Source organism: Sminthopsis crassicaudata, chromosome 6, assembly GCF_048593235.1.
Source record: "Sminthopsis crassicaudata isolate SCR6 chromosome 6, ASM4859323v1, whole genome shotgun sequence".
NCBI classification, from domain to species: Eukaryota; Metazoa; Chordata; class Mammalia; order Dasyuromorphia; family Dasyuridae; genus Sminthopsis; species Sminthopsis crassicaudata.
In genome coordinates this window covers 251,734,969-251,749,700 of record NC_133622.1, presented here as the reverse complement: position 1 = coordinate 251,749,700, position 14,732 = coordinate 251,734,969, and the positions used below count along the sequence as shown (strand labels likewise).

Here is a 14,732-nt window from a genome sequence, read left to right as displayed (position 1 = left end):
AAACTGAGGCTCAGAAGCGAAGGTCAGAGAGCTGGGAAGGATCAGGGGCTGTGTGGGGTCCACATCGTGCCTCGGACCTCGGGGAATGACTCGAGGATGACCCCTGACTTTTCTCCCCCGACCCTCAAAGACAGGGAGGGGCTCGGGAAAGTGTCAGGAACCGGGGCGCTCCGGTGAAGCCCGGGAGGAAGAGCAGGGCGTCCCAGGGCCCAGGAGCTGGCCAGCGCCCTCCTCCCGGACCCTGTCTGGCCACACCCTCCATAATTTGAGGCCAGAAGACCTTGACTCTTGGGCCTCAAGGTATGATTATCCCATTTTGCAGATAAGGAGACTGAGGCTCAGGAAGATGAATGGCCTCTACTGACCCAGGGGCATGGGCTTCCCTGGATCTCTGCCTGTTTCTCCCTCTCAGTCACCCCTCCCTTGGTCTCTCCATGAAGCATATTCCTTTCCCCTTCTATCATTTTTATTTATGAGATCCTCAACAAACATTTATTAAGCGCCTGCTGCATGCCAGGCACCATGCAAGGCATTGAAAATGGTTCCTCCCCTCAGGGAGCGTCTCTTCTGTGGAAGTGGGAGGGGGCAATGGGCACATAGAGTCGGGGTCTGGAGTTTGGACTTGGCCCCGACCACCAAAAGAATGAGTCATGGAGCTGCGCTGGGAAGCAGAGGGACAGGGATCGGTGGCCACCCCCACACCGAGCCCCATCAGTGGCCCACTCAGGATCCCAGTCTCTTCTTCTTTGGAATGATAAGGCTGGGTCCCACCGGTGCCACCCGCGGGTGGGCCGAGGTCCCCGCTGACTCCTTGGGGGGCACGACCCTGGGGTGGGGGTGGGGTCAGGGTGGGCCGGGCCACAGCAAGCCCCTCTTGGTGCCCGCAGATGAGCGGGAGGCGGTGCAGAAGAAGACCTTCACCAAGTGGGTCAACTCCCACCTGGCCAGGGTGCCCTGCCGCGTGGGCGACCTCTACAGCGATCTGCGCGACGGGCGCAACCTGCTGAGGCTGCTCGAGGTGCTCTCGGGAGAGACGCTGGTGAGTGCCCTGGTTGCCCCCCCTCCGCAGGGTCTCGGGGGAATCCGGCCCCACGGGGGGTCGCCCCCGGCCCCCGCCGCTTCCTGGGGAGGGGCTGGAGGAGAAGGCTTCGCCCCCTCCCACACGCCCTCCCTGTCCTGCAGCCAAAGCCCACCAAAGGGCGCATGCGCATCCACTGCCTGGAGAACGTGGACAAGGCCCTGCAGTTCCTCAAGGAGCAGAAGGTGCACCTGGAGAATATGGGCTCCCACGACATCGTGGACGGCAACCACCGCCTGACGCTCGGCCTGGTCTGGACCATCATCCTACGCTTCCAGGTACCCTCTGGCGCCCCCCCAGGAGATCCGCTGGCCTCCTGCTCTCAACCCCCCCCCCAGCTGCCCCCGGGCCGCCCGCCCCTCTCCAGATGTTCCTCCTGATGTCTCTTATCCAGCTACCCTTTCTAGCGCACAGGGAGCCCCAGGGCACTGCCCTGCCAGCTGTCCTCGCCAGGTGGGGCCCTTACCGCTCGGACCCCCAAAAAGGGCCCCCCTGCCCTGCAGCCCCCAGTCCGTCTTTAGCTGCACGGCCACTTCTGGGCTTCCTCGGCCTCTCCCTTGGGGGTGCCGTCACCCCGCTGGGACTCCCTCAAAGGCTGGGGCGTGCCCAGCACACAGAAGGGGCTTACTAAGTGTCTGCCGCTTGGCCCCTTGCACCCTTAATTCAGTTAGACTCAGCATGCATTTATTAAGCTCTGATAGTGTGCGGGACTCTGGGCTAAGTGTAGGGGAGGCAAAGGGCGAGCCCGCCCCCAAGAGGCTTCCGGTCTTCCAGGAAAACATAAGCTGGACTCAAGACACAAATGTACAATGGTTCCAAGTCAGGTGGGCAGCGCAGGCCCGAAAACCCGCCTCGATACGTACGGAGCCCCCGCTGGGCGCTGGGGGGCACCACAGGGCACCGGCCTGGGAGGGCGGCTCCAGCTTCCCAGCCGGCTGACCCGGGGCAGCTCCCTTTGGCCTGGACGAGGCGGTGGCCAAGCCCTCCGGTGTCCCTGTCCCCCGTGGGCTCACAGAGAATCGGCCGCGCGCCTGGCTGACTGCCGGGCACCTCGCTGAGGGGTCGGGGTACAGAACTCGCAGCCTAACGGGGGGGACCGCAGCACACCTGTGGGATAAATCATGAGCAGAGCAAGGAGCAGAGCTCAGGGGGGAGGGGAGGCTTCTGGAGAGGGATTTTAGCGGGAGCCAGAAGGAAGCCGGGTGGCACAGTGGTCAGAGCGGAGGAGGAGAGCCTGCCGGGAACAGCCAGGGGCCGGGTCTAGAGACGGGAAAGGTGGGAAGGGGCCGCTGAGTGCCAGGCCCTGAGACCTCGGAACCCCCGCACTTTCCTGAGCAGGGGTGAGCGGATCAGATCCATGTTACAGGGAAGTCACTTTGTGACCGAATGGCAGACGGTCTGGAGAGGGGAGACCCCCGCGGCAGCTGAGAACAGGAGGGAAGGAAGGAGGCTGTGCGGGGGGGGCCTCAGCGGGCCTTGGCGACAGCTTGGCCATGGGTGGGGGTGGGGACGCAGGGCTCTGTTTGGGATGTCCAGTCGGGGGGTCCTGAAAGGTAGGGGGCCCGGGAGCCAGGGAAGCTTCTGGAGCCGGGGAGGGACTCGGAGGAGAGTGCCCATGGCTGCCCCACAGAGCTTCGACACCTTGTCCCTCCAGCTGCCTTCGCCTGGCCCCTCTTCCCGGTGCTTCCCCATCCCTCCCTGGTGGGGGGTGCTCCCTGTGTGCTCCGCCCCTCCTGCCCCGCCCTTCCTCTCTCTGAGGGCCCCCTCCTCCCCCCAGATTCAGGACATCAGCGTGGAGACCGAAGACAACAAGGAGAAGAAGTCGGCCAAGGACGCCCTTCTGCTCTGGTGCCAGATGAAGACGGCAGGGTGAGGAGAGGGCAGCTTTGAGGCTGGGGCGGGGGGCCCATTTCTCCTGAGGGGCGGGCAGGGCAGCAGGGGCCCCCCCATTGACGGCTGCTCTCTGGCTCCGGCTTACAGGTATCCCAATGTCAACGTGCACAACTTCACCACCAGCTGGAGGGACGGCCTGGCCTTCAATGCCATCGTGCACAAACACCGGTGAGCGGGGAGCAGGCCGGGCGCAGCGGGGGGGGGGGGCGGGGAGCGGGGCGCTCCGGGGTGGGCCCCCGGCCCCGCTTTTCACGGTCTCGCTGGTCCCGCCCCCTCTCTGTGCAGACCGGATCTGTTGGAGTTTGACTCGCTGAGAAAGTGCAATGCCCACTACAACCTCCAGAATGTCTTCAACCTGGCTGAGAAGGAACTGGGGCTCACCAAGCTGCTGGACCCAGAAGGTGGGCAGGACGGGGGGATGCTCGTGCCCCTGCCGGCCCCAGACAAGGGAGAGTTCTATGGGACGGGGGAATGACGAAGGACATCTTCCCCAACCTTCTCAAAGACTTTGTGCATCCAACGCTCCGAGAGCAGCGGGGCCAGTGAAACCGTCTCCCCATGGGGGGCCGCGGTCACTTGCCTTCCTGGTCCTGGCCCCGAGCGCACCCTGAAGGGGAGCTGGGGAGCCTGGCCCCCGCCGGCCCAGCTGGGCCACATCCCTCTGGGTCCTAGGCTGGGGCTCCAGGAGGCTGCAGCGCCCTGGGGGGCCCCAGGCCCTCCGGCCATCGCCTAGGCCGGCTGACGTCCTAGTGACGCTAGGCTCCTTCCTCGAGCCTGTTGGGTCCATTGCTTCTCCTCTGAACTGCTCAGGCCTCAGGGCCCAGGACAATAATAATCTCTGCCCCGTGACCTTTCTGGCTGAATAATTTAATTGCCAATTTGACCCATGAAGGCCTGCCTGGAAGGCTGGCCCTCTACAGGGAGGACGTGGGCGGAATTCTCTAGGGAGGGAAGCAGGAGGGCCCCCGGAGCCCCACGCCTCAGCCACGGGCCCTTCTCTTCCCCAGATGTGAACGTGGACCAACCTGATGAAAAATCCATCATCACCTACGTGGCCACTTACTACCACTACTTCTCCAAGATGAAGGCCCTCGCCGTGGAAGGCAAGCGGATTGGCAAGGTAGGCCCCGGGCCAAGAGGGGGGCTGGGCCAGGAGGAGGCCCCGGGCCTGGAAGGGGCATCGGGTCTGGAGGAGCTCCTGGGCCAGGAGGGGGCCCCAGACCTGGAGGAGCCCCCGGGCCTGGAAGGGTCCACAAGCCTAGGCGGCCCGGCACTGAGGGTGGACCCGGCTGGGGGGGATGCAGGGACGGCTTCCGGGAAGCCCGGCACTTCCTGCTGCGGAAGGCAGACGGTGACGGCGCTGTGGCCTCCCTGCCCAGGTGCTGGACTATGCCTTGGAAGCCGAGCGCTTGGTGGAGAAGTACGAGTCCCTGGCCTCCGAGCTGCTGCAGTGGATCGAGCAGACCATCGTGACCCTCAATGATCGGCAGCTCGCCAACTCCCTGAGCGGCGTGCAGAACCAGCTGCAGTCCTTCAACTCTTACCGCACCGTGGAGAAGCCGCCCAAGTAAGCCACCCGTGGCCGGGCGCGCCCGGGGGCTGCAGAGGGGCACCCTGCGTGGCCGGCCTCGCGGCCTGAGCTCTTTCATCCCTTCTCCCCCAGGTTCACTGAGAAAGGGAACCTGGAGGTTCTGCTCTTCACCATTCAAAGCAAACTTCGTGCCAACAACCAGAAGGTGTACGCGCCGCGGGAGGGCCGGCTGGTCTCGGACATCAACAAGGTTGGTCTGCCCGGCCCCCTCCCCACTCGGCCTGAAGAGTCGGCTTCCTCGGGCTCCTGGCAAGCAGCCTCAGTCTCCCTTGAATGGGCCGCCAGTCCTGGGACCCTCCGCGCCCCTCCCTCCCCTCCACGTCCCTCCCTCCCTCCCATCTATTGCCGCTGACCAGGCCCCGATCCTCACAGGCTTGGGAACGGCTGGAGAAGGCGGAACACGAGCGGGAGCTGGCGCTGCGCACCGAGCTGATCCGCCAGGAGAAGCTGGAGCAGCTGGCCGCGCGTTTCGACCGCAAGGCCGCCATGCGGGAGACCTGGCTGAGTGAGAATCAGCGCCTCGTGGCCCAGGTCAGTGGGTCAGGAAAGGGCCCCCCCGGGATCCCTCAGGCACCGGACGTCTAAGGTGGTCAGCCCACCGGGAGAGGGCAAGGGAGACGGGGGTGCGGGGGCCTCAGGGCTCCTCTCCTGCCCCCGCAGGACAACTTTGGCCTGGAGCTGGCGGCCGTGGAGGCTGCGGTGCGGAAGCATGAGGCCATCGAGACCGACATCGTGGCCTACAGCGGGCGCGTGCAGGCCGTGGACGCCGTGGCCGCGGAGCTGGCCGCCGAGCGCTACCATGACATCAAGAGGGTGGCGGCCCGCCAGCACAACGTGGCCCGGCTGTGGGACTTCCTGCGGCAGATGGTGGCGGCTCGGCGCGAGCGGCTGCTCCTCAACCTCGAATTGCAGAAGGTCTTCCAAGACCTCTTCTACCTCATGGACTGGATGGAGGAGATGAGGGTACGTGGGGGCAGCGGCTGACAGGGCCTGGGGCGGCCGCCGGCCGGGGCAGGGACGGAGGGCTGAGGGTGACGGAGCAAAAGCTCCCACGAGCCAGGATGCGGCTCCGGTGGGACACGGGCCTGCAGGGAAGGGTGCCAGCCCCCGCGTGCCGTGTCTCCGTGCCAGGGTCGGCTGCAGTCTCAGGACCTGGGCAAGCACTTGGCCGGGGTGGAAGATCTGCTGCAGCTGCACGAGCTGGTGGAAGCCGACATTGCCGTGCAGGCCGAGCGCGTCCGGGCCATCAGCGCCTCGGCGCTCCGGTTCAGTGACCCCGCGGCAGGTGAGAGACCGGGGGCGATGGTAGAGGGAAGCCTGGGGGCCGCAGAGAGCGTGGAGGCATTGAGCGCCCCTCTCCTCTGCCCTCCCTCTCCAGGCTACAAGCCCTGTGACCCCCAGCTGGTGTCCCAGCGCGTGGAGGCCCTGCAGCAGAGCTACGAGGGCCTGTGTGAGCTGGCCGCCTCGCGGCGAGCCCAGCTGGAGGAATCGCGCCGCCTCTGGCGCTTCCTCTGGGAGGTGGGGGAGGCGGAGGCCTGGATCCGAGAACAGAGGCACCTCCTGGCATCGGCCGAGCCCGGCCGGGACCTCACGGGCGTCCTGCGGCTGCTCAGCAAGCACGCGGCCCTGCGAGACGAGATGAGCGGCCGCCTGGGGCCTCTGAGGCTCACGCTGGAGCAGGGGCGCCAGCTGGTGGCGGAGGGCCACCCGGGAGCCAAGCAGGCGGCGGCGCGCGGGGCCGAGCTGCAAGCCCAATGGGAGCAGCTCGAGGCCCTGGCGGACGAGCGGGCCCGGGACCTGGCCCAGGCCTCCAGCCTCCACCAGTTCCTGGCGGAGGCGCACGACATGGAGACGTGGCTGGTGGACGCCCTGCGCCTGGTGTCCAGCCCGGAGCTGGGCCACGATGAGTTCTCTACCCAGGCCCTGGCCAAGCAGCACCGGGCCCTGGAGGAGGAGATGCGCAGCCACAGGTCGGCCCTGGACGCGCTGAGGGACCAGGCCGCGGCCCTGCCGGCCGCCGTGGCCCAGGCCCCCGAGGTGCAGGGCTGGCTGCCCGCGCTGGAGCGCCGCTACCAAGAGCTGCAGGCGCGAGCCGGCGAGCGGGCCCGGGCCCTGGAAGCCGCTCTCGCCCACTACACCATGCTCAGCGAGGCGAGCGCCTGCGGGCTCTGGGTGGACGAGAAGGAGCAGTGGCTCAATGGGCTCGCCTTACCCGAGCGCCTGGAGGACCTGGAGGTGGTCCAGCAGAGGTGAGCGCTGCTGCCCAGGGCCCGACCGGCCCCTTTCACACCCCTAGCGCGCCATTCCCGGCACCTCCCCAGGGACTCAGGCCTTTGACAGCCACATGAGCGACGGCTTAACGCCTGATCCAGGGCGAGGGGCAGGGGATGGGGCCCCCTCCCCCCTGCCCCTCCTTTCTGAGCGCTCAGTCCCACAGCTCCTGACCCCCAGAGCCCTGGTTCCTGGGAGGGAGGGGAGAGCCGGGCCCAGCCAGTCCCCGGAGTCAGGGGCCTCCGGTCTCGCCTTGGGCAGGTTTGAGACTCTGGAGCCTGAAATGAACGCCCTGGCTGCCCGGGTCACCGCGGTCAATAGCATCGCCCAGCAGCTGCTGGAGGCCGAGCCGCCGGGCAGAGACAGCATCCTCGCCACCCAGAAGCAGCTTAACCAGAGGTGAGAGCCCAGTGGGTCGGAGGCGGGAGGAGCCGAGAGCGGACGCGGGCAAGCGGGCACGCCCTCTGGGCAGAGGTGGGGAGGGGGCACTGGGGACCAAGCTCACAAACAGCCGTCCCCCCACTCCAAGGTGGCAGCAATTCCGGACCCTCGCCGACGGCAAGAAGGCAGCCCTGACCTCCGCCCTGAGCATTCAGAACTACCACCTCGAGTGCACGGAGACCCAGGCCTGGATGAGGGAGAAGGTCAAAGTGATCGAGTCCACTCAGGGCCTGGGCAACGACCTGGCCGGAGTCCTGGCCCTTCAGCGCAAGCTGGCCGGCACCGAGCGGGACCTGGAGGCCATCGGAACCCGAGTGGGGACGCTGGCCCAGGAGGCGCACGCCCTGGCCGCCGGCCACCCCGCGCAGGCCCCCGCCATCGAGGCCCGGCTACGCGAGGTCCAGGAGGGCTGGGAGGGCCTGCGCGCCACCATGCGGCGCCGGGAGGAGTCGCTGGGCGAGGCGCGGCGGCTGCAAGACTTCCTTCGGAGTTTGGACGACTTCCAGGCGTGGCTGGGTCGGACCCAAACCGCTGTGGCCTCTGAGGAGGGGCCGGCCACGCTCCCTGAGGCGGAGGCCCTGCTGGCCCAGCACGCGGCCCTGCGCGACGAGGTGGAGCGAGCCAAGGGCGAGTACGGCCGCCTCCGCGCCGTGGGGGAAGAGGTGACGCGGGACCAGGCCGACCCCCAGTGTCTCTTCCTGAGGCAGCGCCTCGAGGCCTTGGGCACCGGCTGGGAAGAACTGGGCCGCATGTGGGAGAGCCGCCAGGCCCGGCTGGCCCAAGCCCACGGCCTGCAAGGGTTCCTGCGGGATGCCCGACAGGCCGAGGGCGTGCTCAGCAGCCAGGTGAGACGGAGCCGGGGGAGGAGGGAGAGAGGAGGGCGGCCCGCGGCAGAAGTGAGGAAGAGGGTCCGGGCTGGCCGCAAGAGAGAAGGCGGGGGCAGAAGAGGGGGCCCCGCAGATTGCACTTCACCCCTGCGCCTCCTCTACCTCCTTCACCCTTCACCAACCCAGGAGGGGGAGGGAGGGCCAAATTCGGAGGCCCCTCGGCTTCAGCACCCATACTGCCTCCCCACCCCCAAGACTGGCTCCTTTCCCAGAAGCCCCTGCCCGGCTTTCCCAGGCCCGAGCTGCTGCTGACATATCTCCTTCCCTCCAGGAGTACGAGCTGTCTCACACCGAGATGCCGGGGACCCTCCAAGCGGCCGATGCCGCCATCAAAAAGCTGGAGGATTTCATGAGCACCATGGACGCCAACGGGGAGCGGATCCGGGGGCTCCTGGAAGCGGGGCGCCAGCTGGTGGCGGGGGGCAACATCCATGCAGAGAAGATCAAGGAGAAGGCAGATTCGATCGAGAAGAGGTGGGTGGTCCTGGAAGGAGAGGGGGTGATGGAGGGGATCGGGGCAGGAGATCCAGGGGCCAGGGGCAGGCCTGGTCACCCGGGGACGGGCGGGAGATCCGGGCTCCGGACCAGCCTCTCTCGAAGCCGGTGCCAGGCCGGGAGGTGACGGACAGCCGGCCATCCTCACAGGCACAGCAAGAATCAGGAGGCCGCCCAGCAGCTTCTCCGCCGTCTCCGGGACAACCGCGAGCGTCAGCACTTCTTACAGGAGTGCCAGGAGGTGCGTCGCCGGCCCCTGGTGTGCCTGCCGTGCCCCGTCCCCCCTCCCTCCGTGTCCGCAGTCACTCTGTCCACTGCGCTGACCACTCACCCGGCCTCTCCTCGCGGCTGGGCCTCCAGTGTGGCCATCTCGCGGGGATCTTCCTGGCGCCCCGCTCCAGCAGGTCCTGAGAAAACCCGCACTGCCGCCTCTCCCCTGTCTCTAGCCCGCTCCTTCTCCCACGTCTCCCCCTCCCACGTGCTGGGTTTGAGTTATGTGGCCCTCCCGCCTCCATGGCCACCACGGCCCCCATGTCTGGAACTGCCTTCCTCTTCACTTTGACCTCTTCAAAGCCCCGGGGCTGTCGGGGTTCAGCTGTACGGCCCCCTCCTCTCCCTCAGACTGAGCCCTTCCCTCACCAGACGTTAGGCTGGGCCTCGGGTACAGATTTGTCCGTCCTCAGGTCCCCTCCCATGAGGCCCTCGCCTCCTTGTCCGCGTGGGTGTGGGACCCGGGCCCGGGCCATTCTTGTCCCCCCTCTGCCTGCCCCCTCGCCTCCTGGCCCTCCGGGCCCCCCCGACTCTTCCTCAATGACTCCTTTCCCGCCGGGTCCAGCTGACTCTGTGGATCGATGAGAAGATGCTGACGGCCCAGGACGTGTCCTACGACGAGGCTCGCAACCTGCACACCAAGTGGCAGAAGCACCAGGCCTTCATGGCCGAGCTGGCGGCCAACAAGGACTGGCTGGACAAGATCGACCGGGTGAGGGGCCCTCGGGCTGCGGAGGAGAGGAGGGCGGGCGGGGGGTACAGGCCTGGCGGGGGGCGGGGCTATCGTCCAGCTTTACAGGTGAGGAAACTAAGGCTGAAGAAGGTTCCCGAGCCAGTAAGTGTCGGGCCAGACGGGGTCAGACCCAGGGCTCCGCTCACCACACCCCTGAGCCCGGTGCAGGTGCTTCCTGCAAGGATGGCCCCGGGGCTCGGAGGCCCAGCGTTGGCCCAGCGGCACGGCTGCGCCCCCGAGAGGGCCGGCACCCTCCCGTCAGAGAGTTCTGCCACCTCCTAAAATGCTACAGGCCCTTTACTGTTGGATCCAGCCTAATAAACACATCTCGTGTGTCCGGCCTGGGGGGCGCTGAGGCCCGTAGCCCAAGTGGGAAGACAGGCGGGCTCCACCTGAAATAACCCGGGGCCGAGGGGAGGTTTGGCGGCTACGTCAGGCTGCAGGGAGGGGTGGGGGGGGGCCCCCGGGGAAGCCAGTTGGCACCTGTGGGTGGGGCTTCGGAAGTCCCTGGGAGGATCCTACAAAGGGGGCAGCCCCCCCCAGGGTGGCAGAGAGGACTGGCACGCTGAAGGCACAATCATGTGCCCTGCCCCCTTGGTCCTGCGCCCCTGTGGGTTTAGGAAATAGCAGAGAAAGATTGCGGGAGCTGCCGTGAGGGACCTTGAACCTGGGGGCCCCACCTCTGGCCACCCACCTGTAAAGTGGAAGCTCATGTCCCGATGACTGAGACCCAGGGCGGGCGGTGAGCGCCAACTCTGCCTCCTTTGCCCCCCAGGAAGGGAAGGTGCTGACGTCGGAGAAACCCGAGCTGAAGCCCCTGGTGGGGGAGAAGCTGGAGGCCCTGCACAAGCGGTGGGAAGAGCTGGAGGACACCACGCAGGCCAAGGCCCGCAGCCTCTTTGACGCCAACCGCGCGGAGCTGTTCGCCCAAAGCTGCTCGGCCCTGGAGAGCTGGCTGGCCACGCTGCAGGCCCAGCTGCACTCGGACGACTATGGCAAGGACCTCACCAGTGTCAACATCCTCCTCAAGAAGCAGCAGGTGCCCCCGGGGCCCGGGCGAGGAGGGGGAGGGAGGCGCCCAGGGGAGCGCTGGCTAACACTGGCCCCCCCGGTGGCCGCAGATGTTGGAACGAGAGATGGCCGTACGGGAGAAGGAAGTGGAGGCCATCCAGGCTCAGGCCAAGGCGCTGGCCCAGGAGGAGCACGGCGCGGGAGAGGTGGAGCGCACCTCCAGAGCCGTGGAGGACAAGTTCCGGGCCCTGTACAAGCCCCTCAAGGAGCGCTGCAACCGCCTGCTGGCCTCTCGCGAGCAGCACCAGTTCCACCGGGACGTGGAAGATGAGATCGTGAGTCCTTGGGGGGTTGGGCCAGGCCTGGGGGGAGCAGGGCCCCTGCAGTCACCCTTCTTCCCACCGGAGGGCCCGGCTGGGCCTCGGGAGGGGGGCCGGCTCCCCCGGGGCCCTTGGACGGCTTCGCGGCCCGGGACACCGAGAGCCCCGCTGCCCCCGCCGGCCCCCCCTGACGCCGCTGCCCCTTCCTTCCCCAGCTGTGGGTGACCGAGCGGCTGCCGATGGCCAGCTCCACGGAGCACGGCAAGGACCTGCCCAGTGTCCAGCTCCTCATGAAGAAAAACCAGGTCCGTGCCTCCCCGCGTCTCCTGCCCCTTCCTCCCCCCCACCATGGGCTCCAGGGCTGGGCTGGGCTCCATGGCGCCTCCCTTCTCCCTCGCACAGACTTTGCAGAAGGAGGTCCAGGGCCACGAGCCCCGCATCGCGGACCTGAGGGAGCGGCAGCAGGCCCTGGGGGCGGCCGCGGGCCCGGAGCTGGCGGCCAGGGTGGCCGAGCTCCAGGAGCTGTGGAGGCGCCTGGGCCAGGAGCTGGAGCAGCGCGGGGCCCGCCTCCGGGACGCACTGAGGGCCCAGCAGTTCTACCGCGACGCCGCCGAGGCCGAGGCCTGGATGGGGGAGCAGGAGCTGCACATGATGGGCCAAGAGAAGGCCAAGGTGAGAGCGCCGAGGCGTGGGACCCCTCCCTCCCCCCTCCCCTCCCCCCGGTGCCCCCCTCATCCCCCTCCATCCTCTCCCCCAGGACGAGCTAAGTGCTCAGGCAGAGGTCAAGAAGCACCAGGTCCTGGAGCAAGCGCTGGCTGACTACGCGCACACCGTGCACCAGCTGGCGGCCAGCAGCCAGGACATGATTGCAGCCCAGCATCCCGAGAGGTGAGGGGCCTGGCGGCCTGCGGGTGGAGACCCGAGGGGGAGCCCCTGCTCTGTGCCCGGGGCTGTGTGACCCGGGCCCAGCCTGCAGCCCCCGGGAGCTTCTGAGGTGGATAAAAGCACCGAGCTGGGCTTTCCCAAGGAAGGCGCCGTGGCCTTGGGAGTGTCCCTGGGCTGTGACTGGTGATTGGAGGGGGAGAGCCTTGGGCCCCGGGCGCCCTCCATCCCTGGCCCGCCTTCCCGCCCCTGTAGTGACCGGCTGACAATACGCCAAGCCCAGGTGGAGAAGCTGTACGCCAGCCTGAAGGAGCTGGCCGTGGAACGGCGGGGACGGCTGCTGGAGCACCAGCGCTTGTGCCAGCTGCGGCGGGACCTGGACGACCTGGAACAGTGGATCCAGGAGCGCGAGGTGGTCGCCGCTTCGCACGAGCTGGGCCAGGACTATGAGCACGTCACCGTGAGTGTGGAGGGGGGAGAATGGGGGGTGGCGCGGGGGGGCTGTGAGTGCGGGGGGGCTGGTAGGCATTCCCAGACTCCCTGGAGCTCACACCCTTGAGGATGTGACCATGACCTCTCAGCTTCCTTCTCCGCCACGTGGGGCAGGCGCGCCCCGAGAGGCCCAGGGCGGGGGCAGGGTGCCGGGGCTCTCTCCGGGCGGCCCGTTAAGGCTCGTGTTTCCCGTCCCAGATGCTGCGGGACAAGTTCCGAGAGTTCTCCCGAGACACCAGCACCATCGGCCAGGAGCGGGTGGACAGCGCCAATGCCCTGGCCGACGGACTGATCACCGGGGGCCACGCCGCCCGAGCCACGGTGGCCGAGTGGAAGGACGGGCTCAACGAGGCCTGGGCCGACCTCCTGGAGCTACTGGACACGCGGGGCCAGGTCCTGGCCGCCGCCCACGAGCTGCAGCGCTTCCTCCACATGGCGCGGCAGGCCTTGGCACGCGTCCAGCACAAGCAGCAGCAGCTGCCCGACGGGGCCGGCCGCGACCTGAACTCCGCGGAGGCTCTGCAGCGGCGACACTGCGCCTATGAGCACGACATCCAGGCGCTGAGTGCCCAGGTGCGTGCTCCGGAAGCCCGGGGAGGCCCCCCCGGCCCCCTTCCCCTTCACCTCTGCCCTTGGCCTCTTGCGGAGGCTGTGGGAGCCTTAGCACGTCAGGGACGGAGGGCCGGGTGCCGGGGGAAGCACCCCTCTGAGCCTCGGTTTGGGGGCCCTGCAGGTGCAGCAGGTGCAGGATGACGGGCACCGCCTACAGAAGGCCTACGCGGGGGAGAAGGCGGAGGAAATCGGCCGCCACATGCAGGCGGTGGCCGAGGCCTGGGCCCAATTACAGGCCAGCTCGGCAGGGCGGCGCCAACTGCTCCTGGACACGGGGGACAAGTTCCGCTTCCTGCAGGCCGTCCGGGAGCTCATGCTCTGGATGGATGGGGTCAACCTGCAGATGGACGCCCAGGAGCGGCCGCGGTGAGCTCCGGGGGCCGAGGTGGGACCGTGGGCGGTCTGGGGCTCCGGGGACCCGGGAGACTCAGTGTCTGTGCCCCCCCAGGGACGTGTCCTCCGCTGACCTGATGATCAAGCATCACCAGGGCATCAAAGCCGAGATCGAGGCCCGAGCTGACCGCTTCTCCTCCTGCATTCGCCTGGGTCAAGAGCTGTTGGCCAAGAACCACTATGCGTCCGAGGAGGTGAGCAGGGGGCCGCCGCCTGAGACGTCCCTCCCTCTCTCCTCCAGGCCAGAGCGGGGCCTGCTTACCCTGCAACAACGGCCTTGCCCCCCCTCCGCATTTATTAAGCACTTAACTGTGTGAAAGACCCCACCCCAAAAGGCTTATGCTCCCAGGGGGAGACACAGACCAATAACAGGGCATGGCATCTCTAGAGCGTAGGTGGAGGGGCCATGGGAGGAAGCAGATGGGGGGACATTTGAGGGGTGACCCCAGGGGCGCCTGCAGAAGCCCCACTCAGTCGTTCTGTGCCTCCAGATCTCAGAGAAGCTGGCACAACTGCAAGCGAGGCGCCAGGAGACATCTGACAAATGGCAGGAGAAGATGGACTGGTTTCAGCTTGGTGAGTCGGGCACCCAGGGGGCGTCCCCCGGTGCAGCCCCATCCCGGAGGCCTCTCACGGGCTCCCCAGCCACCTCCTGGTATAGAGGAGGCACCCAGCTAGACACGTGGCTGGAGGCCTCAGGATGCCCCGGCTCGTGACGACCCTGGCCCGCACTGACCCCCAACCCCTGGCCCGGCCCACACCGACCCCTAGAACCGGCTCGTGCCGACCCCCATCCCCAGTGCTGAGCCCCGGCCCCCCTCCCGCAGTTCTGGAAGTGCTGGTGTTCGGCCGAGACGCCGGCGTGGCGGAGGCCTGGCTCTGTAGCCAGGAGCCCCTGGTGCGGAGCGCCGAGCTGGGCTGCACTGTGGACGAGGTGGAGAGCCTGATCAAGAGGCACGAGGCCTTCCAGAAAGCAGCCGCCTCCTGGGAGGAGCGCTTCAGCGCTCTGGAAAAGCTGACAGCGGTGAGCAGCCCGGCCCCCTCCGGCCCCCGCCCCGCGGCTTCGTTCCCTCGGAGCCGCCTGCGCCGGCCCCTCTGAAGTCCCTCCCCAGGCAGCGAGCGTCCGGAGCAGCAGCGGCCCTTTGGCTTTCAGAGCCCCCCCTCACCCCCTTGGTCTTTTGGTTCTGGCAGCTGGAGGAGAAGGAGGAGCTGCAGAGGAGACAGCGGGAGCAGGAGGAGGAGGAAGAGCGGAGGAGGAAGGAGCCTCCAGCCTCAGTTTCCCCAGCAGTGCCTCCCCATGGGGATCACAGGGATGGCCAGGCAGCCTCGGAGGTCTCGAAGGTTGGGTAAGAGCAGGGAAGCT

The 14,732-nt window shown here is 67.7% G+C and overlaps 1 protein-coding gene across 5 annotated transcripts in view; it reads left to right on the top strand.

The window, feature by feature from the left end:
- SPTBN2 (spectrin beta, non-erythrocytic 2) overlaps positions 1-14,732 on the top strand; it is a 38,256-nt gene that overhangs the window by 19,361 nt on the left and 4,163 nt on the right. For all 5 annotated transcript variants that reach the window (XM_074272657.1, XM_074272653.1, XM_074272656.1 and 2 more), the window contains 29 exons: positions 888-1,039; positions 1,183-1,356; positions 2,856-2,947; positions 3,059-3,139; positions 3,257-3,372; positions 3,979-4,091; positions 4,351-4,538; positions 4,635-4,752; positions 4,935-5,093; positions 5,223-5,525; positions 5,694-5,847; positions 5,941-6,811; positions 7,095-7,232; positions 7,363-8,119; positions 8,433-8,635; positions 8,807-8,897; positions 9,492-9,638; positions 10,435-10,698; positions 10,781-11,005; positions 11,206-11,295; positions 11,393-11,662; positions 11,748-11,878; positions 12,128-12,332; positions 12,563-12,937; positions 13,098-13,342; positions 13,425-13,563; positions 13,861-13,945; positions 14,197-14,393; positions 14,561-14,715. In XM_074272657.1, the coding sequence (XP_074128758.1) occupies positions 888-1,039; positions 1,183-1,356; positions 2,856-2,947; positions 3,059-3,139; positions 3,257-3,372; positions 3,979-4,091; positions 4,351-4,538; positions 4,635-4,752; positions 4,935-5,093; positions 5,223-5,525; positions 5,694-5,847; positions 5,941-6,811; positions 7,095-7,232; positions 7,363-8,119; positions 8,433-8,635; positions 8,807-8,897; positions 9,492-9,638; positions 10,435-10,698; positions 10,781-11,005; positions 11,206-11,295; positions 11,393-11,662; positions 11,748-11,878; positions 12,128-12,332; positions 12,563-12,937; positions 13,098-13,342; positions 13,425-13,563; positions 13,861-13,945; positions 14,197-14,393; positions 14,561-14,715 (6,238 nt within the window). The remainder of the gene's footprint in view (positions 1-887; positions 1,040-1,182; positions 1,357-2,855; positions 2,948-3,058; positions 3,140-3,256; positions 3,373-3,978; positions 4,092-4,350; positions 4,539-4,634; positions 4,753-4,934; positions 5,094-5,222; positions 5,526-5,693; positions 5,848-5,940; positions 6,812-7,094; positions 7,233-7,362; positions 8,120-8,432; positions 8,636-8,806; positions 8,898-9,491; positions 9,639-10,434; positions 10,699-10,780; positions 11,006-11,205; positions 11,296-11,392; positions 11,663-11,747; positions 11,879-12,127; positions 12,333-12,562; positions 12,938-13,097; positions 13,343-13,424; positions 13,564-13,860; positions 13,946-14,196; positions 14,394-14,560; positions 14,716-14,732) is intronic.